This window comes from Agelaius phoeniceus, chromosome 19 (assembly GCF_051311805.1).
Source record: "Agelaius phoeniceus isolate bAgePho1 chromosome 19, bAgePho1.hap1, whole genome shotgun sequence".
NCBI lineage: Eukaryota > Metazoa > Chordata > Aves > Passeriformes > Icteridae > Agelaius > Agelaius phoeniceus.
Window position 1 is genome coordinate 9,090,385 of NC_135283.1, and position 13,457 is coordinate 9,103,841.

The 13,457-nt window shown below is 45.5% G+C and overlaps 1 protein-coding gene across 3 annotated transcripts in view; it reads left to right on the top strand.

The window, feature by feature from the left end:
- The first annotated feature begins 7,841 nt into the window (after positions 1–7,841).
- Positions 7,842–13,457, top strand: part of RAB11FIP4 (RAB11 family interacting protein 4) — a 121,311-nt gene continuing 115,695 nt past the window's right edge. For all 3 annotated transcript variants that reach the window (XM_077188383.1, XM_077188384.1, XM_077188385.1), the window contains exon 1: positions 7,842–7,985. In XM_077188383.1, the coding sequence (XP_077044498.1) occupies positions 7,842–7,985 (144 nt within the window). The remainder of the gene's footprint in view (positions 7,986–13,457) is intronic.

The following is a 13,457-nucleotide window of genomic DNA, read 5'->3' on the forward strand; positions in this document are numbered from 1 at the left end:
CAGCCTGGACAGCTGACCCAAGGGGTGTCCCAGGCCAGGGGTGTCGTGCTCAGCTGGGGGAGAAGGAGGAAGGGGGGACACTGGGGGTGATGCTGTTTGTCTTCCCAAGTGACTGCATGTGCTGGAGCCCTGCTTCCTTGGAGACAGCTGCACACCTGCCTGCCCATGGGAATTCATGGGAAATCATTCTTTTGATTTCCTTGTTGCCTATCAAACTATCCTTATTTCAACACATGAGTTTTCTCACTTTTACCCTTCAGTCTCTTCCCCCATCTGTCTCAGGGGGAAAGTAAGTGTGCAGCTCTGTGGTGTTTGTTTGCTGCTTGGAGTTAGACCATGACAGCAGTTTGATTGGTCCTCAGTCCTGTTATATACAACATTCTGCATTAATCCTAAATACTGTAGGGCCTGAGAGAGGAAAATAACTGAGAAGGTGATCTCTTCAGAAAGCAGCATTTAGTGCTGTTCTCACCTCTTGTTATCAAATGGAACATTGATTCATTTGCCATGGGCTGGTGCTCATTCACAGGCTCGAGGCATCTGTTCCTTTTCCTGCTTTGTTTTAGCTTCAGCAGGTTTTTCTGTTGGCAGAGACAGCTTGTGATGAAAAAAGATGGTGTCAAGAAGGCTGGTGGTAACGATTTGTTGGTTTTAGGGGCCATGCCAAATCTAAATGTGCTAGAATAAAAACACTTGCCTATGGAGACAAGGGTTCATTTAAATGCAAACAACAAAGCAGCAATCCATTAGCATCAAGGAAAATTTGTTTTACTCCAGTAAAGGCTTTGTCATGGGTATGTCACAGCTCTAGATCCTCACAAAGGTAGGTCACCTGCCCAGCAGATGCTGTAAAAAATCAGTTGCTTTGAAAGGAGTTCAGGTCCTGCTGTGTATCTGATTGGCAGTGACATCATTTGTCCACTTTGAATTCATGCACTGTGCCTTTTCCAGATAAGAGCAGTCACTTGGCAAATCCATTAGAGTGATTAATTCTAAATATTAATAAGATATTTTACAGATGCTGGATCAGTCTGAAGAAAACAGCCCAGTGTTTGTATTTCATCCTCTGCAGCTGCAGGGTCTGATTGCATAGGTAGCCTGACAGCCACTGACTTATTTTGCTCACCACCAGTTTAAGTTAATTTTCACAGAAAGAGATCTCTGTTAAAAATCAGTAATTCAGCATGCTGCTTCAGCATGAACAGGTATGGCTTTCTATAACAATCTACCTTCTCCAAGTCAGAGAAAGAAACTTAAGAGTTTCTTTCAAAGCCACAACAAAAGAAGAATGTCTGTGTACTGAAGCAAGATGGAAATCTTGGTGCACTTCTTCGTTGTCATGTTGTGTCTATTATCCTGTAAATATTCCTATGTATGGCAGCACAATTTTTATGTGTCACTTCTGAACTCTGAGACATATTCATGATTTTTCAGAAGGGATTCAAGAATGGAGTAGCAATTTATCTGGCCCACAAACTGATGCAGAAACAGTAAGAGCTTCGATAGAGCAGAGTTCACCTTCACAAAGTTTCTCTGAACCTGGTTTTAGCATTTGCTGTATGATAGATTTGATAGTTAAGGAGTAGTTACAGGTCCTGTGGAGGAACAAATGAACCATTTGGTCATTGCTTGGAGAGGATTTTTTTCCTTTGTGGTGGGTGATTGAGGGAAAGAACCATGTTGAAGGAGAAGGGGTGTGTTAGCATGAACAGCCTAATGCAGCAGTTTTCAACCAGTCACCTAAAACATTGCCAAGGAAAGCAAAGCATCCTTACATATTTTATGTATTGACCATTACTCTTCACTGTGTTTAAGTTATTCAGTGGCAAGCATTAGCAGAATTGATTAGTGAAATAACTATAGCAATGGTCTAAACCAGCTGGGAACACTGCTAAGCCATGTCCCACCCATAGGGGACTTCAGAACTTCCAGCATTCATCTGAAATGCTCCTAAATTGTAATCTTCAGGACATGCCTTTTTTTATTCACTCCTCCTAACCTACTTGAGGCTGGAAAATAATGCACTATAAGGGCACAGCACTGTGTCTCAGAAGACCAAAAACATACAGATTCCAGCTAATGTGTCAGGCTCTGCTGTTCAGTATTTCCATCTCATTATTGCACAATTCTGGATGCAATGTACACTTGTGGTAAGGCAAGCTTTAGGATGTAGGACTTGTCCAAATTTCACTTGGATGTCACGTTGGCAAACACAAGGACAGATTCACAGGGGACTTGAAAAAAACAAGGCCAGAGTGACTGTACAGCAGAGGCAAACATCACACTTCTACTGAAGCTGGTTCAAATCCAAGAACTCATTCCTCTTCTCCCCTAGTTTTTATCCTCCAGTTTCAACACTAACAATTATAGGCAGATTCTGTTCTGAGTAGGGCTGTATCAGTTTTTAAATGCTGTGAATCCTCTAAGAGACAGCTGGAATCATTCCATCTGCAAGCTGTAGTGCCTAGACTTGACAATGCCTACCAGTCATTTCTGAAGGCAGCTATAAAGGTATGAAGTTCATCTATAAAGGTATAAAGGTGCTAGAACCAGCCTGGTTAAGCTGCTTTTCTATTGCTTCTCTGGTCCTGAAGTGTCCTTTTTAGGGCTGTTTCTCTACAAGCTGTTTGCAGAGTGTCTTTGAACCAGACTCAGCCCCACTTGGCCTGTGGATGGTCACAGCAATAAAGATTCTGCACCTACATTCTCCTGAATAAATTTGTTCTGTCCTTTATCTTCCATGATCAGCCAGCTTGGACTCATCTCCCTCCATCTGTTTGGAAACAACACAAGTGATGACTGACATTAGTATCAGTATGGTATACCATGTTCTAATTTTATTATTCTCTCCCATTTCTCCTTGCTGAATACAGCAATATCTGGGAATAAAATTCCTGTAGTCAGCTCTACTAAAACTGCAGATGGAATGTATGCATTCAGATGTGTATAGTCCATCTTGGATAGGACAAAATAAACAAAGTTGTAGAAACTTAATTTGAAGCACTAAAAGATGACTTTCAAGTTTATATATGTTGTGTTATGGGTGAGTTAGGCTGAAAAAATACATTGGCTGGTGCATCCTCTGTTACAGCTGCTAGATTATTTTCTAGATTATTCTCTTTTTTTAGAATTATTTTTTGATTTTTTTTTTAACTAGAGGGAAGGAAAAGAGTAAAAAAAGTCTTTGGGAATCTGGGGCTTGGGTCCATTAATGTGATTTCCTTGTTAGAGCCAGAGAGGAATGTCTGTGTGTCACCTAACAGCCCAATTTGGGGTAGAAGTTGAAAGGAGCATGACTGCTGCTACTACACTGGGTCTGCTTTTCACAGAGTTTTCCTGGAGCTTTAAACATTTTCTTGCTTTCAAGAGGTTGCCAGATGCAATTGTATGTAATAATTGGGGGGAAATGTAAGCTTGCCCAATTACTTGGAGCTGGTCAGAGACAAGTGGGCAGGTGCTGTCCTTTCCCTGAGGCAGCAGGCAGGTTTCTGGAACGTACCAAGAGAGGCTTGGCCCCAGGGCACCTGGAGGACTGTGGGATGTGGAGGAAGGAGAAATCTTGTCCATTCAGCTCGGCTTTACATGTGATTCTTCTTGCCAGCCTCGGCAGGTTGGGGTGGTGACAGATGTGCAGTGGAGTGACCGGCCACCCGGTGGAGTCAGGAGACCTCGGAATGCCAGGGGGACACGCTGGCCTTGGCATCTGCAGCCCTGCTGCTGTCCCTGGGAACACCGGGGAATATTCCTTTGATCCTGTGAATTCCCAGTGGAATCGGCTTTATGGGAACCTCGACATGGGACTGTTGATTTTAGCTCTAACTTCGGGAGAACAGGTAGTTTGGTCTTTGTGCGGTATGTGTGCTGTAAGAAGAAACAAGTAAGGCATTAATGGGTTTGCATTTAGTGCAGTTACTCTCTAGCTGGGCTCCTCTGACAGAGTTTTGCTCATGCCTAATTCATAATCTGGTAAGAATGCTGTTGAAATCACGCAAGAGCATTCATATTGTGTAAAATTAAACCAGTAAAACTTTTACAAGGTGAGGTCCTATAGCATCAAGAAAATTTCAAAGGAAGATCCTTGTTTATACAAACTTTTCTCCAAAATTTTTAAGTTTCATTCTTGCTGCTTAACTTTTTATAATAAAAAAAATTAGATTTGAGGAAAGGCAGTAAAAAAAATCAAGTATCTTGCTTCTGTTCCAAACTTAATTAAGCTAGTCTGAGAAAACTCCATTACCTCTTAAGTATTTTTAAGTTCTCAGGGGCAAGAGTATTAATAAGCTGATTATTTCTGCCTGTTACCTGTTGTTTGTGACATTTAAAGAGAATGTCCAATTGATAAAGTACATATATTATCTGCGGTTAACCAGAGCAGTTAATGGGAAACAGTAAGACTATGAGAAGCCAAATATTCAAGGAGGGATATATTGTGTGTACTATAAAGAGAAATTGCACTGTGAAGCTGTTGTTAGGGGCTGGTCTCTGGATGTGGCTGGAACACAACCAGAATTGTAGATAGGGCCATCAGCCCTGGGGAGTGCCCTCCTTAGACAGTGTTTCTGACACCAGATTACAATTTGCTATGTGAGTGGAACTGACATTGATGGAAAAGCAGCTGATTGTAAAGAAATCCTGCAAATGACAGCCATGGCCTGTGGTATGCAATGAAATATTTCCTCTTGAGCTATTTGTTCTTAGCATGCAAATATGGTAGCACCACCACTAGACATATTTCAAGTTCTAGAAGGAAACTGGAGTGGCAGTATGTAAAATATTTATTTCACATAGTTCATGAGTCAAATGGAGAAGTTGCCAATTATCTCTGATGAAACAGGTAGTTAGATATACCAATAGGGAAAATAGCCCACTGGTGCACGTCCTACCTAGAAATGGAGAAGCAGGGATGAGCAAGGAGCAATGCCAGCTCCACCACTGGAAATAAAAAACAACCTCCTGGATTCAGCCCTAAAAACTCCACCTTGGCAGAGCAAGCGGGTGGCAAGTGTTTGGTTCACTGTCCTGATTTCAGTCCCCATGGGACACCCCCAGTTTTAAGATCACAGACCCTTACTGACAGCATCTCTCATCCCAATTCTCCCCTGTTCAGTGCTATCAAATCATCTCCCAGCTGTCAGATATTTGCTCCACATATTCAGCTGTCTGCAATGACAGCTTCTACAACCTTTCCAGCTCTCTTATCAGCTTCATTCCAGTGTTTGCTGTCATTCAGGCTGTCTGTGGCAGTCCCTGGACTTCAGCACTAATTCCCCAAACCACAGTGTCTAAACCCAAATCTTTGTCCCCTGAATCCACCCATTCCAAGTTAGTGCAAGATTGACCCAGATTTTAATGATGACAGTTTTGACTGTTGCCTCTTACTTGGGTATCTAGACCAAGTTCCTTCATCTTCCAGCAGAAGGTAAAGGAGAGTCAGTGGAAATTATCTGGATTTCATGAAACTGAGCACAACCCCTCTGAGGCGTGGGAACTCTTCCTCTGGTCACGACAGACAGGAATATTCCTTTTTTAAAATGTTTTCCTACCACAATATCTATTGTGACTCCACTTCCCAGTCTGGGAACAGCTGCCCACCTGCACACAGGGAGGGGAGTCAGAGCAAGGAGTCACTGAGACAATCAGCAAATGAGGTGGGACAGTGACACTGATGTGCTCTGAGCCTTTGAAGGGGTTGAACTGACTTCAGAGCAGTTAGACTAACAGGAGCTGATTCCTGGTGTCTTCCCACAACTCCAAGGGCTACCAGCTCACAGATTTTTGAATAGGTGTCCCCAAGGTGTGCTGAGCTCAATCCCATAAAACCTGAAGTGTTCAAGGGTCTCAAGATAAAAGCTAAACATCCCACATCTCAAGAATCCTGCACTAACTAGACAGCTTCAGAGAAGATTGCTGATCAAATATTCTGCTTCCCTTTTTCCTTTCACATCTCCTCATACCTCTTCAGAAATTCTTTGCTTCCCAAGGTTCATATCTGATCTCTGCACTTTGATTTTTTTCCCCCCAGACTGAAAAGACCATTTAGTACATCAGTGAGGGAAAGGAGAACTCTTCTGTGATTTTTTTTTGGTAAAAAATAAAGGAAGATCAAAGTGGCAGAGGCTCTGGAACCAGCTGCTTATCTCTCTGAGGGTGGATATGTGGGGAATTGTATTGCTGTCACTGTGTTGTTGATTGACAACTGATTTGCAGGCTACAGGGCTACCAAGCCAGCTTCTTTCCAAACCTTGAATTTGCACATAAAAGTGATGAGAGACTCATGCTCAAAGAAATAAAACTTCCTGAGAACACACTGGTTTCTACAAAAGAGATAAATTTGAGCAGATTGCTCTAATCATGGACTTTTCAGGGTTGTTAAGGGCCATATGGACCTCTCCTACTGCAAGAAGCAAATGAATGGATACTGTCTCAATTCAAAACCTGCTGCACTTACATGGTCATTTTAGTTGGACAGCTTTATCAATCACCAACAGGACGTCACTCAGTGATTGATGGTCACCTGCACTCAGCATCTACAGCAGGAAAGGAGTGCTGGCAGAGGCACTGAGTACCTGAGCCTGATCTCCTGAGCTCCTTCCTCCCCAGGAGCTGGACTCATCATGCCTGGTCTGAGTGCTGAAACCAGAACCATCCCCAGTCTCCCCTCTGGCAGCTCACAACTGTGGGCTTCAAAGGCAGCCCAAAACACTCCTGAGAGAAAGAAAGGAGGCAGAGCAGAGAGGTCAAATTAAAACCCAGCCATGGAGCACAGCAGTTGCAGGCGGCTTTAATGAGGAATCCTGCAAAGACAGGGACCTCCTTTCGTTCCCGCTCTGTCTGATTAGAGCGGGGGTGGGCAGTGGCAGTGCCCAGCCAAGCGGGGATCCCTCCCCGGCTCTGCCTGCTCGCTTGAGCGCAGCGGAACGCGGGGAGCGGCGCTTGTCCTGCCTTGCCTTAATTGCCCCTTAACTCTCTACACTCGGCTTTCCCCCTCTACCCTGGAACTATTCAGACCAGGCTTTTTCTAAGAAAAAAAATATTGCAGTGTGACTGGTGTTTTATTTGGGGTGTCGGACTGAGGTATGGAGCAGTGAAGGGGCTGCAAACGGGTCCGTGCGCTACCGCAGAGCCCGGGGGATGCCAGGCCAGCTGCGTCCCGGGCTGCTGCTGTCCTCCTGTGCACCCTGCCTCGCTCGCTGCCCGTTCCCCGCAGCTTCCCTGCCATCGCTGCTGTTCCCGTCCCGCTGTCCCCGGTCCCGCTGTCCCCCCGCTCTCCGTGTCCCCAGTCCCGCTGTCCCCGGTCCCGCTGTCCCCGGTCTCCCTATCCACGGTCCCCCTATCCCCCCTTTCTCTGTCACCCCGGTCCCGCTGTCCCCCCGCTCTCCCTGTCCCCAGTCCCCCTGTCCCCTGTCCCGCTGTCCCCCCGCTCTCCGTGTCCCCCGGTCCCGCTGTCCCCCCTTTCTCTGTCCCCCGGTCCCGCTGTCCCCCCGCTCTCCGTGTCCCCGGTCCCCCTGTCCCCGGTCCCGCTGTTCCCCCGTCTCTGTGTCCCCGTCCCGCCCGGCCCTGCCAGGGCCTCCCTGCTGCCCGCGGCGCCCCCTGGCGGCGGCCGCGCCTCCCTCAGCGCCATCCTCCAGCTCTGCCCTATTGTTCTCCCGCCCGTCGCTCGCTCCCTCCCTCCGCCGGGGCTCGCGTCCTCCCTCCGCTCTCCTCCATCCCTCCCTCCATCCCTTCCTCCTCCTTCTCGCCGTCGCTCCCGCCCCGCTCCCCGGAGCTGATGTCACGCACCCGCTGAAGGCGCGGGCGATCATGGCTGCTGCGGCCGCGGCCGTGCCGCCGGCCTCCAGCTAATGCCCGCGATGGAGCCGGCCAGCCTGCTGCGGTTCCTGCGGAAGCTCAAGGAGGTTTTCGATGTGTGCGATGAGGATGCGGACGGGTTCATCCGAGTGGAGCACTTCGTGGCCCTGGGGCTGCAGTTCGGCCAGGGGGATGAGGTGAGTGCGGCGACTCCCGGCCCCCGCGCAACTTTCACCTGCTGTGTGTGGCCAGACCCCGCCCGGGCCGCCCGTCACCCGCCTGTCCTCACCGCGCTCCCCGTCCCTTCGGGAGCCCCAGGTTCGTGCCGCGGGGCAGCCCGGTCCCGCTCCTTTCGGGGTGGCTCGGGCTCCCTCCGTTCCTCGGGGGTGCCAGAGCCCTCCCCTTGGCGGCCTGGAGCCCCCCGCCCTCAGGGCCATCGGCCGCCTTCCCCCTTTCCCGTGGAGCCCTCCCCAAAACCAGCCCGGCTCCCTCTTTCCCCAGGAGCATCCCCCATCCCTCGGGGCAGCCTTAGACCCCTCGGGTACCGGGGCCGGTCGCGGCTCCTTTCGAGGGCTGTTTTTATTCCGGGTTTTGTCCGTCCTGGTTGAGCTGAGCTCGGTGGGGCACTGGGAGCGGAGCCGGTGCGGTGCCGGCAGTGTCTGGGTAGTCAGGGAAGCACCTGTGCAGGAACCGCAAACCGCCCGGGCATGGGCTGGGAGCGAGGGCTCCGTTCATCCCTGCCTCCCCCAGCCCTTCGGTGACACTGCGTAAATCTGGAGTCGCGCCACCGGTCTCGGCAGAGCGTTGCGTCAGTGGGACCGGTGTAAATCGTGACATCAGTGGAGATGGGAGTGGGATTCGGGCCAGAGGCAGTGAGGGCAACGCCATGCGCTGGTTGGAGACAGTTCCCTTCAGTGATTCAATCAAGGGCTGCAGCTCCAGCGAAATGAACCAGCAAGAAATGCTTTCCTAGGAGAGCTCTTGGGATGTTACACTTTACTGTTCAATTCCATCCTCTTGGGATGTTACACTTTACTGTTCAATTCCATCCTCTTGGGATGTTTCACTTTACTGTTCAATGCTTCGCGGTGCGCCCCAGCAACTTGGGGTGCCCGGGAGGAGGAGTGAAGTTGGGACTATGATGAGGTTCAGAAAACCAGTGTCAAACAACCTTTTAGAGTACAATAAAACAAATTAATGTGAGGAGCTAATAAAACAGCGATTTATAGAGGCATGCCAAAGAGGAAGCAAAGCCAGAGTAAATTCAAGTAATTGTTGGAGCAAATCTCTTATTTCTAGCTTGCCACTCATAATGAAACACAGCTTGTGAATTAAATCAGGAAATCAGGAGACAGAAGGCTTATTACTTACAGATAGTCACAGGTCTTAAACATTTTCTTAATGAGAAGCTGCAGTTTGTGGTTTTAACTAGCAAAATAAGGAGAAATGAGTAATTGTAACAAGTTTTATTCATTTTGGATTTATTTGTCTCTTGTATAATTTTATATAAACTAATAGAAGTATTTTAAAATCCTTATTGCCAGATAAACTGCATCCAAATTGCTTTTTGCACTGCTGTGTTTATTTGGAGGCAGATCAGGGGCTTTCTTGTGCAGCACTGAGGAAGGCTGACAAAATTCCACTGGCTGTTCTGCAGCAGGATGACACTGATGGTCATAAGAATTCTTTTTGGTTTTAGAAATCTTTCAAGTTGTGAGAGTGGAGTGGGTTCTGTAAGATGTGACAGGGGGTTCAGGTGATGATCTCATAAGCTTAGAGTGAATTGGAATATATTAGTAGAAAAATATTTAAATGGAGAGAAAGAGAAAACTGGAAATCCTAGTAAAGACAGGGCTAGGAAAGTACCAGTTGTCAGTGATAGTTTCAGGATGGGCTGCCTTGCTGGCCAGGCACAGGAGAGAGTGCCAGTGCTGAGAAATGCTTGCTTTGTATTTCTTTCAGTTGTAACTGGCAATGTTTGATAAGATATTTGTAAAACTGGGACAGAGAAATCTTATCTACATATCATACTTCTTTATTTATCAGTGTTATAATAAACTTGTTCTGGTTTACATCCCCGTGCTGGGTGTAGTTGGTGTTGGAAGTCCCCTGACTTCAAAGGAGCAGCTGAGTAAATGGGATTTGTAAATCACCCAAAGAGGTTTGCTAGTGAAATACAGAATCAATTTTCCAAGTGCAGATTTACTCCAGAGCAACCAGTGGAGGTGAAGGACTATAGTTTAAAGGCTTGTTGAAGGTGAACTTTTTGTGTGATGAATCACAGTTGATGTTTGGAGATGGTGAGAATCCACTCTCCCAAGGAACACAGTGCTTTCTACCTTGCATCTGCAGGAGCATCACATGTTCTGTGTGGAAATGCATCTCATTAAATTAAACTGAGGAGACTTAGGGAGCAGTTCTCTTTAACACATTAGAACATATTTACTGTCAATGTATTTTTGATTATGCTAAACTTCTTGGGCCTCGTCCATCTGGGCTCCCTTTACATTCAAAAGAAATCTTTCCATGAGCATCAGTGAAAGATTGATTTGCCCTCATGTGCAATGAAATATAAACAGCATATTATTCTCTTTATAGAGTTCATCTGGCCACAAGAAGGGTCCTATTTTGTAGCACTGTGTACTGAGTAATTCTGATACTTACCAACAGTAGCCTGGGGTCATGTTTATGAAATGAGAGAGTATCTATGAAGACCACACAGATATCCATCTCTTCTCTACCTCCTCAGAGCCACCATTATCCAAAGTTTGCAGTCTACAAATTCTTTATACTAACTTTAGTAGGGTTTGTAGGGCATTTAGCCTTTTGTGGTTTTTTTCTTCTTCTTTCTGTTTTCTTTTCCTTTCTTGTGTGTGGTGTGTAGTCAACATGCTGAATTTTATTATTCCTGAAAGATAACAACTCTCTGAAAACTGCCCCAAGGCAAAATCGTTGCAGCAAGGCAGCAGCTTTCCCTTCAAGCAAAGCACTCCTTACCTGCACAGTCAAAATAATAAACTGTACTGTTTCTGGTTAACTTTTTCTATTTTATTTTAATAGGCTTTTGAAATCTCTGCTTCTAATAGGTTCTAGCAAGTTTGCTTGCAAGCTTTTACTTTGCCCTGCAAAGCGTGTGGTTCAACTAGAGGAAAAAAGGATTTGGTTGCATTGATTTGGCAGAGCCAGACACAGAACCAGGTGTCCAAATTCCTGAATTTACAGCAGACCTGACTGGCTGTCAAGCACTGCTTGCATATACACACAGTTGTGGAACTCATACCTTTAGGCAGTTGAGCATTCTGGCCTCTGCTCATCCCATCTGACTGTGGGCATTTATTTAACTGAGTCTCCATCAATCTTTCTCCCTGGACATTGATGAGCAGTTGAACGCTCAGAGGCTGTAACAGGACCAAAGGATGAAATAAATCCCTCAGAGATGCTTCTTTGTCTCCAGGACAACAGAAATTCCTAGCTGAGACTTTTGGTTCTGTGCTTGGGTCTGACTTTCCTTGTGAATGGGGCGTTTGCCGTTTGTGTAGAAATCTGAAGAAAGGCACCAAGGGCTGTTTCCAAAGCTACTTGACTGGATGGCATGTGCTCACTAGCTAAAGAAACACTTCACATAACACTGAGAAATGCCAAGAGTCGCTCACCATCTGGTTCCCTTTCACTGGAAAAGAGTTGCAGTACAGCCAAGTGTCTGGGAGCATTGTGAGTGACACGTTCAGCAAGCCCCAGTTCTGGCAGAGGATTGTGTGAATGTGTATTTCAGGGTAGTGCCAGTTGATGTTTCATTATGCCAGATTCTCCTTAAACTCCACACTCAGTTTTCAGCAACAAGTGAAGTAAGCTGAGCGTGTTGACAACTTTTTTCTGAGGCAGGTAAACGCCTTTTGGAGGTGCAAACCATGCAGGTGCTCACACAGTCATCTTTGTCATGGTGAGATCTGCTCATTGACTTGAGCAGTGTCACAATTGAAAGGGAGCTTCAGCAGCTAATAAAATGTATAGGCCAATATCAATTACTCACATGAGTGGACAGTAACTCACTTAGACAATGGTTTACTAGTGGTGTAGAACAGAAATAGCTAAAAATGAGTTCACATATTTCTCATGAAGAGATGAAAATTTCTGGTCAAAAAAAAACTGCTATAGGAAAATGTTTGTTGCTAATTTCAGTCATCAGCCCCAGTCAGGGCTGAAATTAAAGGCATCAGCCTCAAGTGCTGCCCCAGCAGTGGATTGTGGCTGTGGCTGAGTTTAATGGCACTCCTGGATCTTCCTTTTGACTTGCTTTCAGATGTGTCCCAGGAGCTGAGGCTGTGGTACTCCAAACAGCCCTTCTGCTCTCACTCCAGAAGTAGCTTCTCCTGTAATTCAGGACTGTGATTTCACTGCCTGACAATCTAGAATCTTTCTGAGGAGTCTGGGTGAATTTCAGGCTCCTGGCTGTAGTGTTGCAGCTCAGAGTTGCACCCAGAAATTAAAGGAACCAAAATTCCTGTCAGTGTGCACCATGACAGAATAGCTCATATCTTCTTGGTAATATGAGTCTGCAGCCATGAGAAAAGGAGAAAAAAGAGACTTTGGCAGTGAAACATGGAAACAAAAGGGTGTTATCAAGGGATACTGCCATTCTTATAAGGGCATACTTTTTCTTTGCTTTTCCTGGAAATAATTATTGAAAGAAAAAATAAAATATTTGCCTAGACAGTATCAAAGACACAAAGAGCAGTCCCATGTGACAGTGTTTTCTAGGCAGCAGAAAGACTGCTATGCATTCAGATTCCTTAAAACTCTATTTGCTAATGATCCAGATATTTAATGTAATTTACAATGGAAAAAATAGAGTTCTGAAGTGAAACAGTGGGGTACTCAGTTTATGGGTTAGTAAAGGTACAGCACTGTAGCCTCCCTAATTCAATATGAACTAGCAGTGAATATGTTTAAAATAGCCTTTTGAAAAATGCTGAAACTAAGCATGTATTTCTGAAGAGCTGACATAAAGCAAGCTTGGTATTTAGTGTTAATGAAACGTTTGCCAAAGCACTGTGGTGCAGAGAGGAGCTGTGGGTTTGCTGTGCACTCATGAGTTTAATTCGTTATGTAATGTTTGCATTTCAAAGGTGAGAGCTCTGAGGGGTAAGAACTGATGCATGTACAGCTAAGAATTGATTATTGCTGTGTTTTGCAATACAAGTCAGTGATCTGAAACAGTAAATTCTTAATGCCTGAAGGAAAGGCAATCAATTTTGATAGCAATTCTTGATATTTAAATGACTGTATTTTATCACTACCACAGTGTTTGCATTTAGCACAGGTATAGTGATATTGTGTTGACATATCATTAAATGCAAAAGTAAAAAATGCATGAATGAAGCATAGAAGACAGTACAGTATAGAAAGTAGCATATGTAAGTGGTGTGTTAAAACATTTAGCTGCCAGAGAGGGCCAGATATTTTCTATGCAAATTTTTCTCCCTCCATCCTGATTCAGTCCATGCTGTTAAGTTGTAAAATTGATGTTCTTTGTCTGTGTTATGCCTTCATGTTCTCCAGAAATTTGCTCTTGCAAATCCTATGGAGGATTTTGGATTTCTTACATGTATTGATTTTCTTCCTCTAATATGATTAAGCTCTGAAAAGCAAATTAAACAAAATTGCTGGAA